The following is a 23,468-nucleotide window of genomic DNA, read 5'->3' as shown; positions in this document are numbered from 1 at the left end:
CAAGGTTGAACATGCATCACATGACAAATGTTCCCATGGAAATGCGTCAACGCTTCCTGGCCCTGCACCCTATGCATCCAAACCCGAGTTTGTGTAACTTGTAAATAATCTAGTCTGGGTTGCTGAAGGCCAATTCTAACCCATTCTCTTCCCACAGAGGTTACTTGTCATATCTTCCTACGTAACCTCTGTTCTAATACGGCCATATTTCCAGGTTCTCGTAAAATCCCCTAGCGGCAAAAGATCGCAGCACGAATTATCTCCCTTCTTTCTATCCAATCAGAACACGTGTTACATCGACTTAGATTCAACTTGACTAACACAAGCAAATGTGGGGCTACAAATATCCCCAATCAGCCGGAGACTTGTATTGATGTTACACACAAGACGTTTAATGGCTAGCTTGTCCGTTGTCAACGAGGGCGATGGAGACGCCACTGATCCGCCATAACATGACTGAGTTCTGTCTAAAAGAAACGTTTGCGCATCGCGCAGGGGAAGAGGTTTAGTTTTCTCGAAGCATACGGAAATTACCGAGGCCTTGCGAATGATCACTTTTGAAACAACGTCGCTGATTGCACAACTAAATCTGATTGCCTCCAATCACGAGTCTTGAACGCTCACACCATGAAAGGGCCGTATTAGAACAGAGGTTACGTAGGAAGATATGACAGGAGTAACCTCTGTGGGAAGAGAATGATTCTAAACCAGAATATTATCGGATACCGACCCAACGCGATGAAAGAAACGTGCAACATTATACAGGCAAGAAACAATAATCTCTTTAATTAATGATCAATAATTATAGCATTGCTCCAAATAAATTACAACTTGCGTCAGGCATCAATTGTAATATATTTCACAGGCACGCATCATGGATTAACCCTTCATATGGACTTGCTTATCGCTTAACATAAACATATCATAAATCAGTCAACATTGCTATAAAGTAACTAAGGTATGACTATATGCTTAATACTCAAATACAAATCCACGTTCAATTATTGTCAGCTATTCCTAAAGCATATAATACAGGACAAGGCATACAATTGTACATATTTTCTTCAACATTCCTTATTTTTTTACAAAGCGCAGCATATGAAGGGTTCATCATAAATCCGATAGCTCTTCAACTATTCAAATCCTACAAAAGCAAATGATCGGTATAGACTATATCATTTAATCTCTATACAAATTTCGTGTTAGCTAAATAATCTGTTTGTTGGATCTGGCTGGACCTCTATTTGTATCTGTACATGTATTGCACGGTGTAGTTTTCATAAGAAATGTACAAAACAATAGATTATTTGCATAAAAACAAATCAGAATATTTTCTAACACAATGTACAAAATATAGCCCACCGCTGCAAAGGTTTAACGAAATATACTTTTTAAAACCATTTATCACAAATATACAGTGAGTGTTGGCATACTATGTAAATATATCTGCTTCTAAATTTGTAAATTGTTATGCTAAAACATGGTTGCTAAAACTACCATTAAGGCACAATGAATTATTGGCATTTCGGGTCAAAGTTCAGCATATGAAGGTGAAGGACAGCATGGCTGAAACTTCCATTAGTACCATCGGAGCCTCGTGTGTGAACTAATATATATTGCCATTTTGGATAGGATCGGATTAGGACAGAGACATCTGCATCTCGGCATTAGACATGTTTGGACAACTGTGTTTGAAACATGTGTGATGTAATCGCCAGGAAAACATTTATTTACGGGATATGAAACAACCCCCCCCACCAAAAAAAAACAAAACGTCCACGGAAATGCGCTACACATTGTGGGAGGCTTGCGACACAGTAGACGGTGTACTAGTACCGCTTCTGTTTAGTGTATCCTAGCAACATGTCGTATTTACTTGGTAAATACACATTGTACTTCTTCACTCACTTCTTCCCCATAATCACAATTTTGAAGGTATAAAGTGGAATAATAAAAACTTCATAAAACTCTCCTATAACAGTGTAACAACACACTGATGGCTATTTCTGTTACCGAATTGCTTCAATAAAAAAACCCAGTGACATGCCATTATCGACTGTGTTGACGTGATCCCCAGGGTAGGGGTATCTACCACGTGTCCAGGGACGGCATGTCACCCACAAGTGTTACCTTATTTCTTTCCGTCAGTATACATGTATCCTCAACAGCCATATCTTGACTGTTTCCTCCATAACCTTTTCAGAAATTCTGCAGCACCGATAACCTCCTCATAATGCGTTTGTATTAATGTTACCCCGCTGACAAAGAAGACATACCTAGACTATCTGTAACATTCTATAGAACGATACATTTTACTAAAAATACAATTCTTAAATGAAATACAAACTTTAGGTAAACACTCTTCCTCGATAAAACAAATGTAAAAACATGAATTTATCACGAAATCAACACAGACATTCACTCTTTAGTTACTTCAAACGGCAGACAAAGAGGCATAAATACTAACTGGCTCAGGTCTATCAGCAACAGTAACAACAGCAGTTAACCAGTTGGTGGTACATGCTTGCTGACAGAACCTCACACCTAGCCACAGACAGACATCGATCTGGGGAGCTGAGCCGTTTTGCTGCAAGATTCATGTGTTAATTAAACTTTCAAAAGGACGTGAGACGAGCCGCAGCTCAGAAGGACACATCTGCTGCAACAAAAGAGTTCCCCTTGGGTTTTAAAGATTTAACACAAAAAACAAACATTTATTCCTAGAATAGTTCGGGAAAGGAGGTGATTTACTTTTTAAGTAACATTTATATTTACGTGATCACCGAGGACGCACGTTTCCGCGGATTTCTTATCAATAGTATCAGCCATGTGCACGAGAATATCCACAATGTTGCTACGTCTTCTACGTAACTAACGAACACTTAAACCACTAGGCTATCCCAAAATTAATTTATAATTTATGTATGCCACTGATAATGCCGTCCTCCGAACATAAAATCAAATGGATGGATGTATGATGTACTTAGTTAATAATAATAAATGCTGCACTAAAACACCTTTCACAACAATATTTACAATTATTTTGCTCTATTAGCACAAACACAACCAACTGAATGAATACAGGGAAGATAAAAGCTTCAGTGTAAAACACGTTGCAGTAAAAGCGTCGATCAGATGCACCTTTATACATCGTAATGAACGTCCTTATAATATATCCATACAATATGTCAACATGGCACACATATGGGATGGCAATGAGACTCTGTCCGGGGTTAGAATTTTATGGGGAGGTTGGTGAAGTAGGACACCGGTCGTCCGTTGACAGGTCTATATCTGGTGGGAACTCTTGAGCCTGCACCCATTCTATTTCCGTTTCCGTTTCGGGTACAATGACACAGGTAAATCCTTCGCCCGATTTGGAGTCAACAGGGGAGATAATCTGAGGTGGAAATGTTCTTCCGTCTGCTACGAAGTCTATCAATTTGTTATAACTGTCTGGGAACTCGTGACGTAGGTTAACTCCGCTATGACGTAACTTCCGTTGAATGTCCATGAAGCTTGCTTCCCTTGCCTCTCTGGTATCTTGTCTGTCATTTGCTCGTTCTGTGGAGGCAGCAAGGAGCGTGATATTGTTATGATCCTCTAGATCCGTGAGATCATGAGCTGGGCTGAGACTCAGCTTGGCGCACTTTTGGATAAGGGGATCCGTACTCCTGGGAGGGGGGATTTGTTCCAAGGCAGACCCCACCCCCACCGACACATGCATCACATACTTGACAGCAGGGTTACATTGAATACACATGTCAATCACGTATGGCAACATTTTACCAAACTTCTCGGAGCTGGTGAGAGCTTTGAGAGGCACGAAAACTGGAGAAAATTTGCTACTATCAGGATCGTGTAGATATCGTTCAGCATTAAACAAGTCCGGGATATACAGAACCAAACACCCCCGACCATGTGACGTATATCCCAATCTGGCTAATCGGGAATACCGATACTGCATATTGGGGTCTTTGTTAATTTTAACCATGATGTGTTTGCACGCGCTGTTTACGTTGCTATGGTGACATTTCTGTTTATGAGCCTCGAAATCAAGCTTCCTACAAAGCCTGCTGCAGTAGTAGGTGTAGCAATACGGGCACAGTTTGTACGATTTCTTGGCTTCTTTCAAAGGAAGAGAATTCACACAGGCTTGGTTGTCACAGTTTACTGACACGGAATCCTCAATCGAAAAATCACATACATCTCTCTCTCCATTCTTGGAATAATAGTTACACCCTGCCTCCGATCCAGTCCTTGGAAATAATGCGTGGCCATTTCCTTCGAAAACAGCAGGATTCGATACAAGTTGTTCACGAACTGGGCGTTTACCGAAAGAAAGAAATCCCTCCAACACTTCTTCGACGCTGGCATTTCCCAGAATTCCAGATCTGTCCATGACGTCATCAGCTGTGACGTCATCGCCATCATCGAACGAGACTTGTTTCGGCGATTGTGGATCGGAATGTTTAGCCAAGGTCAGAAACAAACGGGAATCTCCGAGTCGATTGTGACGAGTACCTACACACACCTCCTCGCTATACCGTGGTTTCTGAAAGCATAAACATTTAGGTCACGTGAGTAACAGTGGGATGTATTAAACATCAGCAGAGTACGAGATGTTAGTAGGCACTAGTGTTATTCTGTTTACTGATGCAGTCAAAACAACAGATAAATAACTTGGTGCAGAAACACATTACCATGCACCCATTACCCATGCAATGAATAATAGTACATTGTTGCAAAATGATTTCGTTGTCTAGGGAAATTATTCATGATGGAAAAGGTAAAGTCACATGTCCCGGATAAATGTTTAGTGTTAAATGAAAAATAATAATCATTAAACAATTACCACGCACGTTTACCGTCACAGAAACTGGGATCGGGGCCAACAAAATTAAGATATCCCATCAGATTTATCCTCGTGAGTGAGCAAATATTATGTGTTATAACAACAACATGACACGGAAAACACTACAAATAACTTCATATATTTTTACGAACGTGAGAAAACGAACCCGGATTTTCATCGAACGTTAGATTTACAAACAAGCTCTGACGCGTTGGAGAAGTACTTTTGAAAATCGACTATCTTTGCATACAACTTCAAAATATATTATACATATTTTACTTCATCTATAATCATGACTGCGCGTGTTCAGCGATCGGAAAGAAAACACATTACACATAATACACCTGAAACTTAGAACTGTCATATATTTTCATGTGTGGCGGGCGGTGGGGCAACCTCACGCGATTGAATCCCCACATGGGTACAATGTGTGAAGCCCATTTCTGGTGTCCCCGCCGTGATGTTGCTGGAATATTGCAAAAGCGGCGTAAAACCAAACTCAGTCACAGTCAACTTATGTTCTTATACCGAAGGCTGTATTAATTATCTGACAAACATTTTCTTTGCTTTCTAAGTAACGTAACCATAATGAATTACATTAACATAAATTAATTACATAAAGACAATTTTTGCGAATGTTTTGTAACCATGGCAACAGACAGCTGTTACTGCTGACTAAGCACATCCACCAAGGTGAGACACCCTCAGTCAGCTTGTCCCAGCCGGACAGCTGGCATCCAAACAATCATTTCACACCTATCGACATCAATAACATCAGCAGCTATTTTCAACAGGTATAAGAAACTACGAGATATCCGAAAGTGGTACTGGTGCTTAACATATTTTCAGGTGTATTATCTTTCTATATCTTCCAAACATACGTTTATGTTCACGACAAAGTCTTATACTTCAAGAAAATATGTTCATAACACGGCGTTGTGAGTTAATAACACGAGCGGCATTAGAAACACGTGCTGGTGACGAGGTCACGGTCGCTGGTCACCAGGCTCACTGTGGACGTGACGGACGCCGCCGGAAGTCGGCCTGACAGCATAGTTGTCGCGATGATGTGGAAATCCATTACAGAACCATAAATCTCCGCCTCAGGCATACATAACTATTCATCTGGCTACGCGATAAATAACCTAGCCTGCATTAAAATGTTACATCTCCAAAGCCGACCTAAAGGCTAAATATTTATACCTAAGATTTGGCGTGCATTCATGTGACACTGTCACGTGTTTACAGCGGCCGTAACGATATATTACCTGCTGAGGACAAGGTGTGTCCCTATATTATAATGTTGTGTTACAAACACATGGCAAATAATCGGATTATGTTTGTTTGGTTTCCGTTTGAATAACGTTTGCAATAACAGTATCATATGTTACCAGCAGTCTTTATAGATGAACTTCCTGTACAGGACAAAGGTTCTTATCTAATTATCATGTTATGTACACATCACAAATAAGGCCACATAAAATATATTTCTGGTTTCTCATCAGTTTTTCTTTTTTTTTAAATGGGTAGGTAGAGTGGATTTTATTTTTATCTTTTAATACTTTTTTCTGATTTTCTATACAATGTTAAGGAAAAGTAAGTTTTATGGAACAACTTCAAAGAACTTATACAATCTTAGTCGAAAACCTGTAATGCCGCAAGCTGAGACGAATTTCGGAAGCCTGCAGGCTTTATACACGCACATTTACGAGTGCAAAAATATTAACAAAATATAAAAAAATAGGGTCGGGCCAAATGTTAAGTTCGAGTGGTAATGTGAAACCAAAAAGATTTTATTCTTATGTGGCCTAACGTGAATCCGTTTGATCTCTGTTAATGTTTGTTACAACACATCATTGGTAAAATGTCCCACACTTTTTAATTGATTATTATTATTTTTATTTAGATATCGGATGTAATTGTTCGGTTGTATAGATATTACAATGTTCGTTACTGCTCAACTGATTCCAACACCTGTCGGTGTGTATTTCAGTCGCTAGCTTGTACATTTTATATTCACTAATGATGACACAGGCTGAATATATTTCAGTTATGTCACACGCTACATTAACGCTGTTGTCGAACATGAGTAATGTACTTTAATTATATTGTCAGTGGCAATACTCGGAACATCTATCTATAATAACGTTATATAACGATGTATGTTTACGAGGCCATATATAGTCCTCCACACAAAGGCACACAATGTCTACACTTCGTGTATTAATAAATTCAATATCCCGTATCCATTCACGCAAATGGTTTAAATTTGAATTTTATTCTCTCTAACGGAATACTAAAGTCAAAGGAATGTTCTACACGTGTTGAAAACCGTTGGATATGCAACCAAACACATCGACCTTCTCATCAATTCATTCAATCACCCCGATATACCGCGGTGTTAATGACGCTTGCAAAAGCCTCTTAACGATTGAACAAACTTGCTGACACATCACTTGGTACAGTCGTATCGCCCTGGGCCCTGACTGCAGTTAGTGTTAGCGTATTCAATGAAAGATTCGCATGACCGGCCGTGAATACTTCCAGCCAAAGAACGAGAGGCGGTCGGCTTATATCAGTATGAATAATACCACATAGCGTTAATCGCAATGTTATGACACGTCATGCCAGAAACTGTGTGCTCCTCGAGCGAAAGGCCGTTATAGAGACCCCTACACTGTACCTAGTTCTTGGTTGAGGAATTTCACGAAAAGCCCTTTATAAACATCGTAAAGTTTAAAATGTCGAGCGAACTGTATTTTTTCAATAGTATTCTTTTCTATTTTATAAGAAATGCACATTCAACATTAAGTCGGTTGATATGACTACATTGTAGTTGCTATGACAACTTTGTTTCCGTGTTTCCAGGCTGTAATTTTTAAAAACAAGTCATGCATAGAGCTTGTGTTTGTGTGTAGGTGCACTGTGAAACTGAAACCAATATACATACAATCCAATAACACGCCCCACGCTGTAGCTGAGAACAAGTTAACCAGGTGTGTTCAATACTGAATCAGACCACACTTTGTTCCTCTCGAAGTGCTTACAGTGCAAGTGCGCTAGATTGTCATGTGATACTGTCAGCAACTCCTTCGTGCCTTGGGACATGTACACACCTGTCTGGGTAATAAAAACTGTATTAACAATCTGTGCTTATAAACAGATACAGGTTTATGTTTGACTGCTGCAATGGCGTTGCGTCATAAGGGCAAGAGGCGTGTATGTTGAGCGGGTCGACTTGGCACACCCTAGTTTTCAAACGCGTGAAGATCGGGATAGAATTGTTCTTTAACAATGCCCTGTCGAAATAGGGGACTAACGGGATCAGGTGGTCAGGCTCGCTGGCTTGGTTGACACATGTCATCGGTTCCCAATTGCGCAGATCGATGCTCATGTTGTTGATCATTGGATTGTCTGGTCCAGACTCGATTATTTACAGACGCCAGTCAAGCCACCGAGCCTGAAACACCAGTCCACTGAATCACCTCATATGTCAACAAAAGTTTCCTGTTATACTATACTGTTATATCATATAATCATATGCGGGGTTTTATCTCGATAATATATGAATCCTGTTTCAATTTGGTGTGTGTGTGTGTGTGTGTGTGTGTGTGTGTGTGTGTGTGTGTGTGTGTGTGTGTGTGTGTGTTTGTTGTTAGCCTAGTGGTGCACGCGTTCGATCATCACGCCCAAGGCCCGGATTCGATTCCCCACATGGGTACAATGTGTGAAGCCCATTTCTGGTGTTCCCCGCCGTGACATTGCTGGAATATTGCTAAAAGCGGCATAAAAACTATACTCTCTCGCTCAATTCGGAAGGCAAACACGTATAGGCTGAGACAACCTTTACACCATGTTACCTCTATAGAGTCGAACCTTGAACACCAAATGCTTGAAACACGGGACTACCACATGCTCTCGTTTAATTTGTGAGTGAGTGAGTGAGTGAGTGAGTGAGTTTAGTTTTACGCCGCTCTGAACAATATTCCAGCTATATGGCGGCAGTCTGTAAATAATCGAGTCTGGACCAGAAAATCCAGTGATCAACAGCATGAGCATCGATCTGCGCATTTGGGAACCGATGACATGTGTCAACCAAGTCAGCGAGTCTGACCACCCGATCCCGTTAGTCGCCTCTTACGACAAGCATGGTCGCCTTTTGTGGCAAGCATGGCTTGCTGAAGACCTATTCGACCCCGGATCTTCACGGGTCCGTTAAATATGTGAGCGAACAACGACGACCAACTCTGATCCGGGATCTTCAGAGGTGTATATGTATAGTGTACAAGGTAATCACCGCTTAGCACACATTCCGACATGAAATAGCATTTATCCTCATGTTTGAAGTCTGTTACGAAATACACTTCGTTTTGTTCAACTTTATTTCTACAGAAACCGAAAATGGTCATCAAATGATATATTACATGAACGCCTAGTAGCAATAGTTACTTGAGTACCCTTCCAATTGGGTCATCTGCACCTATACATCTCATATCGACGGCGAAATAGCCTTGTGGAAAGCGTTCTACAGGTCGGGTTCTATTCCCCATATGATATCATTGAGTGAAATCCAATAAATCCATTTCTGGTATCCCGCCCTCATCACCGCCGAGGTATTGTTAGAGTATAGCTAAAGGCGGCACAAAACACAATTCAATCGCTCTTTATATCTATCATAAGATGTGAACCAGTAGTTACAGCCATCTAGAATAACACACAGCGTCTCTTTACCTATTTCCCAGCAGGTATCGGCAATGTTTTACACCTGTATCGAAATTGGGTCATTGTCAGAAGATAAAAGTTCCTGACATATTTGCCAGGTGTAATTTACATGTCCCAGCCATGAATCACCTGGCCCCGCACAACTACCTGTCCTGTGTATACAGCGTTGTCTGTCAGTAACAAAGGCTTGAGACTTTAGTTTTATTATTCCTAAACAAAGTTAATGTTCATGTTTTGAGCTACCTTTAAAGTATCCATTGGGCGTATCTTGCGTATTGTACGCAAGGAGCAACAAGTGCATGCCTGGCATTCTGTTTTGGTGACCTGATAATTATACTGACTGACTGAGTTTGTTTTTTACGCCGATTTTAGCAATATACCAGCAACATCACGGCGGGGGACACCAGAAATGGGCTTCACACATTGTACCCATGTGGGGATTCGAACCCGGGTCTTCGGCGTGACGAGCCAACGCTTTAACCACTAGGCTACCCCACCGCCCCCCTAATAATTATATTGTACCTTGACATGTCATAGGAAATACCCCTCTCTCACCACAGAACTGGGATAACAGGCGATGTGAACGTTTGGTCATTCGGAAAAACAATATGAACCGGTCATATTACTGCAATAAAGTGACAAGTGTTTGTTGAACAAAACCTATGATTAGCAGATCCTAGCACAGTTAAGAGACACAACTCTGCAAAGCAAATTCCGTCGCTTTAGGCCATTCTGGTAAACGTGTATTTACGATGCCCATAGACCAACTCTTGTCGCGATCTGTTTTGATGTGTCAGTAGTTTCCGACAGACATACTGATATATCCATTCTATTTCACGCACGACAATGTCCCACATGGAGAATACAGACCCCCATAATAGAATTCCCATGTGAAAAAGAAACATATTTCTATTTTTCAAACGAAAAACATGCATTTAGGACGTGTAAGGTGACAAAATACGTCAAAATGTCCACGAAGTCGACGAGCCTGACCACCAGATGAATCACTGATCACTGATGAATCCACGGTTAAGTGTTATAAAGCGCATGGCATATAAGCAAAGACTGATGGAGGTCCTTAAACAAATAATCCATCCAAATAATTTGTTCAACAATATATTCGAGGCGTTATATCGGGGTTTCAGCGTACATGTGGTTAAGCTGCCACACATGCTCATGGTGGGCGATAGCGCTGTATCTCGAGCTATTTTCACATTGATGATCCGCTGTGATTATTGTTCAAACACGATACGATGTGCCCTGCCTACAGACAGACAGATTGCAACTGATTCTGAACAAACACAAATGTTCGTGATGCAGGTTGTGGCTGTATGCCAGTGTTTGCACATACACACGAAGTATACACACGTCATTGATTACACACATGTCACGCTGTGCCGAGATGCATATACAATCGATGTTCTGGACTTATGTGAAGAATTCATTCTGAGACAAACTTATCTGATTAAAGTTTTTCATTTTTAAATAACTTATCTTATTCCATGCACTGTCAAACACTGCTGTAATCTGGTTTTATTTGGATATTGTAATATATACGAGAAACCGTTACAGCTTATTTTATAGTAATGAAGCCCAGTATGCTATTTGCCTAGTCTCTCACTGTGACCGTCTGATTCTGTTTATCATATATCAGTTGAATAATGAAAATCAGAAGTAATTAATAATTCATCCACGCCCATCCTGTGCATCTCTATTGTATTTTTATAATGAGCGCGGAATTTTCGTTTCGTTTCGTTTCATAGTTTCGTCCGCGCCATAATGTCGTTTCAGAAGTGATGTCATCATCCCAATCTGTCCTATTGCTCTCCCTCACTCACTCATGTCTGAAATCCACAACCAGTAACACAATGAAAGTACACGTGAGTGAATGAGTTAAGTTTTAGTAATATTCCAGCAATTTCACGGCGGGGGACACTAGACATGGGCTTCACACATTGTAACCATGTGGGGAATCGAACGCAGGTTTATCGTGAAGAGCGAATGGGGTGTCTAAAACTGGGTAGAGAAATATGTATATTACTTATACACTATAGCCTACTTTGAAACGGCACAAAACAAGGTGAATCGAGAACAAGATATGATCTCGTTTCAAGATGAACAGATTAATGTGATTGCACAGTCGTGACATGCAAACTCGATTGAAAACGAAGCTTTAGTGACGAATGTGCCCGGGGTATTTGTCATGTAATAGAACTGAGATGCGATAACCTTTATAAACACAGAATGCTCTTAACATTATTTACTTATTCGTATATTTACAAGTTGTGGTTGTGACAATTATTACGTCGATGTTGATTCAATTTATTAGTCATATAATTATATAATCTAGTATACACGGTTATTATGTCATCGAGATGCCTACACTGTTGTCTAGTGGATAAAGCTAAACCGCGTGACCAGAAAGCAGGACGTGGGGTCCGGCATACCGCATTACGCTAAAACATGCTATTTGTTGTTGCCCTTCCTGGCGCAAGATATGACGGGAATTAAACAGGGACCGGTCGGCTCCGAGTAATTTTACTGTTTGTTATTGGGTTATTTATGTTTAAACTGAGGCATGGTATCTCGGTGTTATCTCGCTATAACACCAGACTTATCCCAAATAAACACGTGCATGCACGTTGCCATGTGCAGTCATCTTGAATGCGACGTCAGCCCTACTTCACGTCGTGTAGGCCGTTCCACGACGCCGCAGGGCGAGCGACACCTTGCACTGCCATTACCATCACCATGGTGCAGATACATCAGCGGCTGCACAGCTTGAGATTACTTGGGGTTCAGGAAATAGATTGGTTAGATACTTACAAGGCATCCTATGTCCAGTTACTGCAGTTATATATACCTACCTTCCACATGCAGGACCGGGGCTCGTGCGACGTACTACATACTAGCTACTACTGCAAAACGAACCACAGAAGCACCGCATTTTGGACACGAGGTTTTCCGAGTGTAAACGGAACATTTCAGCGGAACAGTGCGTGGCGCGAGTACACAGTTCGTGATTTACATGGTTCCAGTCGTATTTGTGAATGCGCTATATTCGACTGCCCCACAAGCAAACCTTCCACCCCGACTATTTGTGTGTTGTTTGACGCTGCACTCAGCAATTTTCCAGCTATATCGCGGCGGGTCTGTAAATAGTCCGAGTCTGGACCAGACAATCCAGTGATCAACATCATGAGCATCTATATACGCAATTGGTACACTAAGCCAGCGAGCCTGACCACCCGATCCCGTTAGTCGCCTCTTACGACAAGCATGGTTAGCTGAAGACCATTCCTAACTCGCGTCCTCACGTGTATCCATCCACCCGACTCCACGCGTTAAGCAGGTCCAGCTATGCAAGTGTCAGGACGAGATGCTTCCGTGGTTTGTTTGGCAGTAGTGTGTAACGTGCAGTGGCGTTATAGCAGAGGTATAGAGGAAGGACGCTGGCATAGAAAACAACTGGTCAGAATCTATGGGAAGTTAATGAGATGTGCATCACAAATTAAAGGGCCTGTGATTTTGGATACATGTCCATGTACAATCTTGGAACCCGTTCCACAACACAATGGAATCCAGTCACCGTTTTAGGATTCATGGTTTTCATATTAGATGAAATTCGCTGTTAATCGCGGTCTATTCATAGACAGAGACAGCATGTACTCAAATCAGAAAAATACATTATGTCAGGTTTTGTATCGCGAAAATGATTTTCAAAGTCCTAAAAGCTTAACAACAGATAAAGACATCTGGATCCAATACTGACTGCACACCGAGAAAACGAATGCAATATTTTAGCATTTTTCAGTTGTTGGAAGAGATATCGAACAAAAAATGAACTTGGATAAAATTTGATTCGTATTTCTGGTGACATAAGCCATTCAGTCGTAACTACCTAGCGACTTGAAGATCACACGCCTCAAATTGCAATTAGCCAGATCGTGACATTCACTAACCACACAACTGTATTGGTTAATAGGAATGTTTCCACGCTTGATCACATTAATTGACAACAACAAAAACAGCTGAACAAACACTGACAATATGCACTGATGTTCATTAATATTTCTACGCAGGAAATATTTATGCCATTGTAATAATGAATTGTATATCTTTGCTATGCTTATTTTGCAAAATAGGCTCTTTGAAATATACATCTAAAAGGAAAAACAAATACATTTTCCAAATTTGATTTTGCAGATGAAAACTAGCACATCTTATCCTGATTTCACTGCTAATGAGAATTAAAGACCTGTATAGTGTTATGTGTATACCAAGCCTTTAGACTAGAGAAGCTATGCTCTCAGAATGTACACTCAATACACTTAAACACCTTGAAAACGCGAAGCTAAGTGAAAGAATTTCGAAAATAAAATATGTAATAGGCACTTCAGCTTTCTCGATTTGTTCTGATAAAGCAGTGCATAGTATTTAATGAAGGTGGGTTCGAATTCCGGTCTACCTCGTCTATGTTTCTAGGTTTGACAGCTCCATGCCCGTGCTCATAGGTTTCAAGACAGGGGTTGACGTTCGAGGCCGACATCGTTGTCTTCCCACACTCTACTGATACTCGACGATATAACTGTAATACTGTTCAAAGCGGAGTTAAACCCATCTCACTCACTCACTCGCATTAGGCTCACAATACAAGGGATGGCGGGAGCACTTCGAGTAGGGCGTCTTAACAAACCCATAGTTCTGTACACCGCATATTTACTGTTAGTCTGAGGTGAGATGTAATTTGATATTTACGTTTCATCCACATGGGTACATCATAATTAACAGACCTTTCAGAGTTGTCATGACTGCAGTATGTTGTCACATGTTTCAGAAGGTCAAAGGTCATAGCAGGGATATTCAAATCTCACAATGAACACTGAGAAGTCTCAGTAATTGAAAGATGCGACCATTTCAGCATGGCAGAAAATTAGAGAGTGAGTGAGTTAATGTTTACAGCCACAGCGGCAGTATTGCAGCCCTATCGCGACTGAGGCAGAAAATTAAACATCAGATCGAATTAAGAAAGTTAATCTTAGAACCTCCATTGTTGGAAGATGGTGAACGTCACAGTGTAAATGCTTCAATGGACGAGTGAGTGAGTGATTTGGGTTTAATGCTGACTTTAGCAATCAGAGTTATATCAAGTGGTATCAGCGAGAGGAGCATCCGAATTGATGCGTCTCAGTGAGTGAGTGAGTTTAGCTTTACGCCGCACTCAGCAATATTCCACCTATATGGCGGCGGTCTATAAATAATCGAGTCTGGACCAGACAATCCAGTGATCAACAGCATGAGCATCGATCCACGCAATTGGGATACGATGACATGTGTCAACCAAGTCAGCGAGCCTGACCACCCGATCCCGTTAGTCGCCTCTTACGACAAGCATGGGTTACTGAAGATCAATTCTAACCTGGAACATCACGGGTTTGATGCGTCTCAGACGTTTACCACTGTGATAAAATCCAAGAGAGTTCTGTGAGGTAGCCTAGTGGTCTAAGCTTTCGCTCGTCACGACGAAAACACGGGTTCGATTCCCCACACGGGCACAATGTGTGAAGCCCATTTCTGGTGTTCCCCGCCGTGATATTGCTGGAATATTGCTAAAAGCGGCGTAAAACCATACTCACTCACTGAAACCCAAGAGCACGATAAGGGTCCTCGACAAACCTAGAAACACACCCGGGAGTACATGAGCTGATTTTACGACAAAAACATAACCACAATATTAACAAACCTCCATCTCAGACAAAAGCATGTGCAAAGAAGCATATACCACATAAAGACAATAGGACAAGTGAGATTAAAGAGAATCAATATCCATTATGTAATTTACATATGGTCTATCAACTGACCACAACTTTATCTGTTCTGTGAAAATATATAGAAAACAAGACCTTACCTTTCATGCTTCGTTTCTGTTCTTCAGACGTTGAAGATCTAGAGAATGGTGTGGGTGTTAGCACAGGCGTGGGCAGGCTCTGCCCGGGATTACCTACCCTGACTGGACTCGCCGGGGGCTCTGAAGCCCCATTGCGAGGCTCTTGCCGAGTATGAGAATTGCGATCGTTTGAGAAAATTTCACTTGAGTTCCTTGAGGGCTCTGGTGCCATACGGGAAGGTGCTTTTAGGGTGGGGGCGGACTCTATAGATTGTGAATTGGGTGATTGTAACACGGGTGCTTCCTCCACTAGTTGGGTTTCGGCTTCGGTGCGCGTGGGAGATTTAGGGACTGCTCGAGAGTTTGGGGCTTGAATTGTTGGGGCAGATTCTATAGATTTGGAATTCCGTGAGAAGGGTTCAAACGCAGATTTGAGCTTGGAGGCTGGTACCTGTTTCTGTGGTGGGGATTTCGATGAGTCTTCGGCTTTGGTTTTCTTATCTTTGTCGGGCCGTTGGAACACTTGCAAACGTTTGAAAAAGTCTGTCTTTTTACCAGATGGTTTTGTAGGCTTGTTATCCTTAACTTCTATTTTCTCTGTCTCTACGAATCTCACTGTTGGGCCAAGGATGCCCTTTGGTCCACCCTTTTCGACTGGACTTTGTGGGGGGCTGTCTGGGCTAGCTGGCTGCTCGTTGTTGCCATATGCACTATATCCTCTCGGGCTGAGAATCCCCCCAGGGCTAATTGACCTTGGAGGGCTCATAGATCCTGTGGAACTCATGGACCGATTATGAGGACCGTCTGGATTTATTGGTCGCATCCTGTCTGAAGGGCTAAACGATCTGTTTGCATCTTCTGGACCGCTCAATGGTCCAAGAGGACTAATTGATCTAGGACTTGAGCTTTCAGCAGGACTGAGGGGCCTTTGAGGACTTGTGGATGCCGTGGGACTTGTGGATCCATGAGAACCAGCTGATTCTAACGGGCTCGTAGTTCTCTGAGGAATAGTGGTTTCAGTGGGACTAAGCCCCATTTGAGGACTTACAGGACTTACAGTACTCGGACTCAGTGGTCGCCTCCATGGTTGAGAAGTGTCTCCTGCATTTGTTGAAGGTCCCTTTTGTAGTACTGGAGCATATGAAATTCTAGCTTGATCTGGGGCAATAACGGGGGGACTCCTTGGTCGCTTTGGGCTACTTTCAAGAAGAACAATTTCACTAGGGGACACAGTCACTACAGGCACAGGGCTCGCAGCTTTCATTGAAACTTTTGATGACACGGAGTCTTGGCGCACTGCACTGTCCTTCTTTCTAGCTCGTTCATTAGCTGCTTTGGCTTCAAACATTGCCCTAATTTGAGCAAAAGGCACTATTGGGATTTTTTCCAAACCTTTTGGTTTGTCATTTTTCTTTAACATTTCGCTAGGCAGTTTAATGGGTGCTTTAGGTAGTCTCTCTTCTGGGGTTTTGGGTAAGGTTGGTACTGAGGCAAACTTGGGGGATTTAAAAAGTCTCATACTACTGGAAGGGGATACACGGGTTTTGATAACCACATTTCCAGTTGATGTTACAGAGGGGCAGGGAGATGATGTCAGACTAGGGTTGAAGCCCCATGAGGACATTGTTGATGTGGAGCCATGCCTTAACATACAACTACCACTCTTAGATAGGCTAGAGTTCTTAAACCAGTCTGGTATATTTAACTTAGACAGGGATTTGGTAACACGAAGTTCATGTACTGATGGTACGCGCTTAAGTTCATCTTCCTCATCATCGAGGTTAGTTTCAAGAGTCTGAAGACTCTTTGACTTAGGTACATTACGATGCGCAAATCTCCCCTTTCCTGTCCCTATCCGGTGGGAATGCTCACTGCGTAGGTCCGTCATACTGACAGCGCGTTCTATTGGATGCTGCAAAGAGAACCAAAGGTCTAGATCAGTTTCAGGGAAGGGTATTGTTTCAGATGTTTCACCCGTATCAATGTCAGTCTCATATAAGGATGTCACTGAGCCATAGCGTCTCAAATGAGCGCCAAGATCTAATGACAAATTTTCAATTGAAAGTGTTTTGTTCATAATATCTTTTCTGCCTTCTGGGGTAAAAATGCAGTTTTTGTGAAGTTCATCGATGCTAGGTCTGCCTTCACTTGAATCTTCCCAAAAGAAGTTAGGATAGGCTAAAGTGAACCTCTCCAAGTTATCCTGACTGCGGTAACTGCTTGGGGTTTTCTGTCCCGGGCGGCGAGGGGACTTGTATTTTGTTGTTAGGGATTCTTTGTGCTCATTAAATTGGTCATTGAGTTGGCTCTCGGAATCATCCAGGAGATTGCCTTCACTAAGGAACCTTTTCCTGTAAGCGTTGATTTTGTATCTGGCTGTGAGCACCGATTTGTGAGGTACAACAAACTGTCCGATGTTTGGTGTGGGTGGCATTTGCATAGATTTAAAGTTCTTGCTGGAGAATTTTCTCTTAATCTCCTTAAGAGATCTGTGCTTCTTTTGGCTTCCAAAAGACCATTGGTCTTCGAAAGACGTGTCTTCTGCAGTTGGCGGAGTGGTCATTGAAACTGTTGGCGAGTCTGGAATGGAAACAGTAGGCGAGGCAAGTACTGCTGTCGGTGCTGACAAGGACGGTGATTGTAGAATGGTTGGTGAAGTGGGAATCACTGGTGAATCAGGGATCAAAGGAGACGAGAGAGTAGGAGATTGTGGAATCGTTGAGGATTGTGTTGGGAAAGAAATACTTGGTGAAGCATCTATTCGTTCTGATGATTTGATAGCTGGTGACACTGGAATGGAAGGAGATTCTTCTATGAATGGAGACGCGTCTATGCGTTCTGAGGCCTTAATTGTGGGCGAAATTGGAATGGAAGGGGATTCTTCTATCAATGGAGGAGCGTGGACAGGTTGAGACGATCTCATGTCCATGGTTGTCTTCACTGAAGGAGAGCTGATAAATGGAGACGCGTCTATGCGTTCTGAGGCCTTAATTGTGGGTGATATTGGAATGGAAGGAGATTCTTCTATCAATGGAGGAGCGTGGACAGGTTGGGACGATCTCATGTCCTTGGTCATCTGCACTGAAGGAGAACTAATAATTACAGGACTTTCTATCTTTGGTGACGCTGATATGATAGGAGCTGCTTCAACTCGTTTTGAGATTGTCACACCAGAGGACTGATCAATCTGTTGAAATTCTGACGATCTAGTTTCAGTCTTGTGAAGCTGAACTGTGGGAGACTGAACTATAGCAGGTGCCTGTTTTATCATGGGTGATGCAGGTATCATGGGAACAGGAGATTGGGTTATCACAGGCGATTGGGATATCACAGGAGATGACTCGACTCCAGCCGAAAATGTTGTCTCAGAAGGAGATTTCTTTTCAACAGAGGCTGACATAGGTCCTGCAGTTGAGAGCTGTGCTGTTTCTGAAGCTGCTGCCGAATCCACCACGTCATCTATGTCCGTGTGTATGACCTGGCGTGTTGTTTGCTGGGAATCTGAAGCCTTCGCCTTGGCAGCAGCTTTTATCACAGGAGATGAAGCAGTTGTTGAATACTTCTTAGTATAGCGAGATGGTTTCTTGGTAAGTGGCGAAGCACCAGCTTTTGGTGTCATTTGAACTATTGGAGATGAAGCAATCGCTGCCGATTCTCTTGTGTGCGAGATAGGTGCTTTGATGGAAGGCGAGTCGTCAATTCCAGCAAGGTTTGGAACACTCTTTGATCCTTTCTTGGACATGAGAAACGCCATTGAAGGTGGGGAAACAACTGGGGAATCTGGAATTATTGGCGGACTCTGCACAGGTGAAGACATGACTGGAGAGTCAGGCTTCTTGGATTGCATGGGCATAAAGACTGACTCATCCTCTACCATACCCCATGATTTACGTCGGAGATGTTCCACACTCTTGGATCGTTTGAACTGCTCCAATATCTGCCTTGAAACATCCGGACTTGGAAAACCCGAGTCATCTGGGCTTTCGTTGCCATCAGCAACTGCTTGTTCTCCCCCATGCTTGGGTGAAGATTCGGACACAGGCCTTATCACAGTGCCAACACCATCTGCACCATTAACACCACCGGCAAATATGTCAAAGTCAATGTCACCCTCTGATTCAAGGTCTTTGCTAAGATGGGCCAGGTTCGACCTGGTACCATAGGTACCCATGTCACCAGAGTTTATAGCAACAAGTGGGTTACTTTTGTCAGCCTCGCTGTAAACCTGTCTTCTTGGGTGCGGGATGAGATGGGAGCCAGATATGATCACATCTTCCATGACAAACTTTCTCACAGCTGCAGGAGAGTTCTCTGCCTTTACAGAATCACTTAATGGCTTCCACGACACTTCATCTATTGCATCTAAGTGCAGTTTGCCGTCACGATCAACCTGGGGTGTAGTTTGTGGAGTCATGTGATGATCAGCTGCAGCTGGTGATTCTGCCAATCCACTTTCTGACCTCAGGCTTCTTCTTGGCTTCGGAGTTGGCCTGTCTGACAGCATGGGCTCCATTGATATTTCTGTTTCCTTGCCCTGTTGGGGCTGCTGCGTCTGTACATGTTGAGGTGAGGTTTGGGCTGTCGGATCCGAAGATGGTTGTGAAGCCTCAGGCAAGCTTGGTATGTGTTCTGGGGATACGTGAATAATCCTGTGTTCCATCTTTCCAGGAATGAAACTCTTCTGACCTTCCGGCCCTGTCATAATAGTAAAGTCTTGCACTACTTCATCTACTACCCACTCTTCCTCATCTTCGTCTGCATCAATCTCTGTTTCATGGACTGCATCATTTTTCTTGTCAGCAGACACATCGTCAAGCATGTCCTCACTTCTGTTTGTGACATCACCAAAACTTTTATCAAGTTCATTTCCATTACTCTCATCCAACCCTTCACTGCTTCCGTCTCGATTTAAGGAAGCTCTATTCCTGAAGCGTGTCACATTTTCCTGATCTATGTTCAAGACTCTTTCAGGAAGTACTATTTCAGACACATCGTCAATGTTAGTTTCATATATTCCTGGTGTCCCAACGTTCAATGTCCCATCAGTCATGTCTGTAACTCCTGCATGGCCAAACTTGTGTTCAGTTGATGTGAAACGCTTATTATCAATCAAGGTTTCCCGTGTTCCGGGAATGTGCATGAAGGTATCCTGTTTTACAGACGATCCTTTACTAAGCCCTATGCTTGGAACAGCTGGATCATCAATGAGGGTTTCACGATGTCCACCATGAGAAAACAACCCACTGTCTACTGTTTCATGGGATGGTTTCCAGATCTGCTGACTTGGTTCGCTATCAGGGAAAGGAATGTCGTGTGGCACTTCGATGGGCTTCATCTTGTAGTCAGTACGTCCGTACAACACCATGTCTATCTCATCAATTAATGATTCACGGGACTCAGCTCTGGCGATTTTCTCGTCTATCTGTTGTGGAACTACATCATCAATCAGTGTTTCCCGTGATCCATATGCAGGAAATTTAACTGTCATCGGTGCTGAATTCATAAACCTAGTAGTTGACGTACTACCAACATCATCAATCACTGTTTCCCTACTTCTGGGTGTCTCTCTTTGCTCTGTTCGATCCTGTAAACTAGTGGGGATTTTCAGCACTGGGACGTCATCGATGAGTGTCTCTTTAGATGTTTTGTTTGTTTTCAGTTCTTGCGACACAGTGATGCCTACGTCATCAATCACTGTTTCCCTACTTCTGGATGTCTCTTTCTGCCCTGATCGATCCTGTAAACTAGTGGGGAATTTGGGCGCTGGAACATCATCAATGAGTGTCTCTTTAGATGTTTTGTTTGTGATGACTACGTCATCAATCACTGTTTCCCTACTTCTGGATGTCTCTTTCTGCCCTGATCGATCTTGTAAACAAGTGGGGAATTTGGGCGCTGGAACATCATCAATGAGTGTCTCTTTAGATGTTCTGTTTGTGTTCAGTTCTTGCGACACTGTGCTAGCTACATCATCAATAAGTGTTTCACGGGGCCCATGACCACTGTCTTGCACATTCACAGTTCTGTGGATGCTACTAGTTCCTTGTTTAGGGTAGGAGACACTGGGGTCATCAATCAACGTTTCCCGTGACTGCGTCTGTGGTATATGGTGTCTGTCTTCTACCATGTTTGTTTCTTGGCTCTGCTTGGGGGGCATTGTAGACTCGGAAGAATGCCTCGCATCTGTTATTGTTTCCCGGGATTCAGTGACAAACGTCAACGTTCTCTCTGTTCCGAGTTGACCTTGACCTTTGTCTGTGCCTGAATGAGCCGTTGACGATTTACTGTCATCAATAAGAGTCTCTAGAGATTTGCTGCTGCCGATTCTCAGTATTTTCTCAGGGGGAGATTCCCCTTGGCTGATGGATGAAAGTCGTTTAGCCATGCTTGCTGTATCGCCGATGTTTGTCTCCCGAGATTTGCCTCCATCAGCCTTCATCACTCTGTCAGCATCAGAAGTCTCCTTAGTCAGTGGCACAATGCGATGGGACCGGGACCCATCCGTCTTATCCATCCTTAGGAACTTCTCGGGAGGAGCAGCAGACCCTGTCATAGTTAATGAATGTTTTGTGATTCCGTTTGTTTCATGGCTTGCTGCGTCTTGATATCTAACCACATCATGATCATCAATATTTGTTTCATGTTGGTTGCGCTGAAGGCGTTCGGTAGCGCCCATAGGGTCAGCAATGTTTGTTTGTTTATATTCGGTAGCTATATGCGTCCGTTTCTTCTCTGGTGAATCAGGCCTTAGAATAAGAGGTCGACTCCCAGAATCTGTTTCAAAGTTTTCATCAATGTTTGTTTCCCTAGACGAACCAGCCTTTGCAAATGTCCGAGGTGATGTCTCAATCTTGTCCCCTTCTCCCAGATTTGCAAACTGTTCACGAATATCGGCATCAGTCTGCTCGGTGGGAACAAACTTCTCCTCTGCAACAAGTTTGGCCACAACTGTGTGAGTTGCTCTGTCTGTGGTATACACCTTCTCCTCGTAGTCGGTGGTTTCCAGTTCAAACCGAGAGAAAATAAACCCTTTAGGTGTTTTTTCAACAGCTGACGAAACATAGGCATCCTTATAATCAGGCACATCATCTCCTCCACTCATGTCACCATACACAATGTCCAATCTCGTTCCATTCTCATTTACAGAACCGTCAGTTTCCACTGATTCCTTATTCACTGTCTCAATGTTCAACACACGGCTTGCATTCCTGGAAGCACTATTATTCTCTGATTCTTTGGCACTTGGATCAACGTTACTGTTGATATCGAACTTTTCTTCAAGTTCGTCAATACCCTCGAGCGATCCGCGGACTTGCTCGTTGTCTACTCGAGTTTCAATCGAATAGATCCCTGAGTCCTGTGAAGGTGACGGCATATCGGTTGCTTCTGCATAATTTTCAGTTTGTAAGCCCTCGTCAATGCCTGATGTGGTAGCGGGCGAGTGTAGATCGTCAGTCGGATACGGTTCATCGGGTTGTAAGGCCTGGAAAGTGGACTGAACGGATACGGGCGAAACATTTAAAACTTGACTTGTTGCGCGTGTTCTCACGGGGACAATTTCGATTTGGCCTGTGTTTGTAAAGCTTGAATTCTTGTGAATTTATAGGGCTTTCTTTCTCCTCAGATAGTTGCCTAGTTACAACAGTTACCACAGACTCGTCGCTACCATCAGAATTGCTATCGTCTGCTGTATCACCCGGAAGCAGCGCACTCTTTCTCTGCGCATCATAACTGTCGTCTGCACCCCCACGAGAACTAGCAATATCTGTCTCGTCATACGAAACACTGTCACCGAATTCATCGCTTACGTGCCATGTAGCACCACTAGCAATAGTTATCACATTAGTACTGAGTTCAGACCCATCCTCCATCACGTGCACCGTGCAACCCCCTTCCTCAGTATGATCCCCCTCATAATCCCCCTCGGCGTTAAGCTCATAGTACCCAAACTCCCCAGTCCTCCCTAATGAATCGACATCACTGCCTGTACTGGTGCTGCACATG

At 42.8% G+C, this 23,468-nt stretch overlaps 2 protein-coding genes across 3 annotated transcripts; both read right to left on the bottom strand.

Moving 5' to 3' along the window:
* Window positions 1-764: 764 nt before the first annotated feature.
* LOC124257709 (apical junction component 1 homolog) lies at window positions 765-4,544 on the bottom strand. Its single transcript, XM_046691837.1, has one exon. The coding sequence runs from the start codon at window positions 4,400-4,402 to the stop codon at window positions 3,242-3,244; it is 1,161 nt and encodes a 386-aa protein (XP_046547793.1). The 5' UTR covers window positions 4,403-4,544; the 3' UTR covers window positions 765-3,241.
* LOC124257707 lies at window positions 4,424-22,845 on the bottom strand. Of its 2 annotated transcripts, XM_046691836.1 has the most exons (3): window positions 21,392-22,845; window positions 15,486-21,259; window positions 4,424-4,555 (listed from the first exon to the last, which is right to left on the bottom strand). In XM_046691836.1, the coding sequence occupies exons 1-3, from the start codon at window positions 22,837-22,839 to the stop codon at window positions 4,542-4,544; spliced, it is 7,236 nt and encodes a 2,411-aa protein (XP_046547792.1). In that variant the 5' UTR covers window positions 22,840-22,845; the 3' UTR covers window positions 4,424-4,541. The 2 variants fall into 2 exon arrangements, with proteins under 2 accessions (XP_046547792.1, XP_046547791.1); XM_046691835.1 differs by having other exon boundaries at window positions 15,486-22,845.
* Between the last annotated feature and the right edge of the window lie 623 nt (window positions 22,846-23,468).

This window comes from Haliotis rubra, unplaced genomic scaffold, assembly GCF_003918875.1.
Source record: "Haliotis rubra isolate DU_JTF1 unplaced genomic scaffold, ASM391887v1 Scf67, whole genome shotgun sequence".
Classification (NCBI taxonomy): domain Eukaryota; kingdom Metazoa; phylum Mollusca; class Gastropoda; order Lepetellida; family Haliotidae; genus Haliotis; species Haliotis rubra.
The sequence above is the reverse complement of the archived record's forward strand: the minus strand, read 5'-3'. Positions and strand labels throughout refer to the sequence as shown.

Excerpts from the sequence above, each read along its gene's own strand:
- LOC124257707 (XM_046691835.1), bottom strand. The coding sequence starts at position 22,839 with ATGCCGTCACCTTCACAGGACTCAGGGATCTATTCGATTGAAACTCGA.
- LOC124257709 (XM_046691837.1), bottom strand. The coding sequence starts at position 4,402 with ATGGACAGATCTGGAATTCTGGGAAATGCCAGCGTCGAAGAAGTGTTG.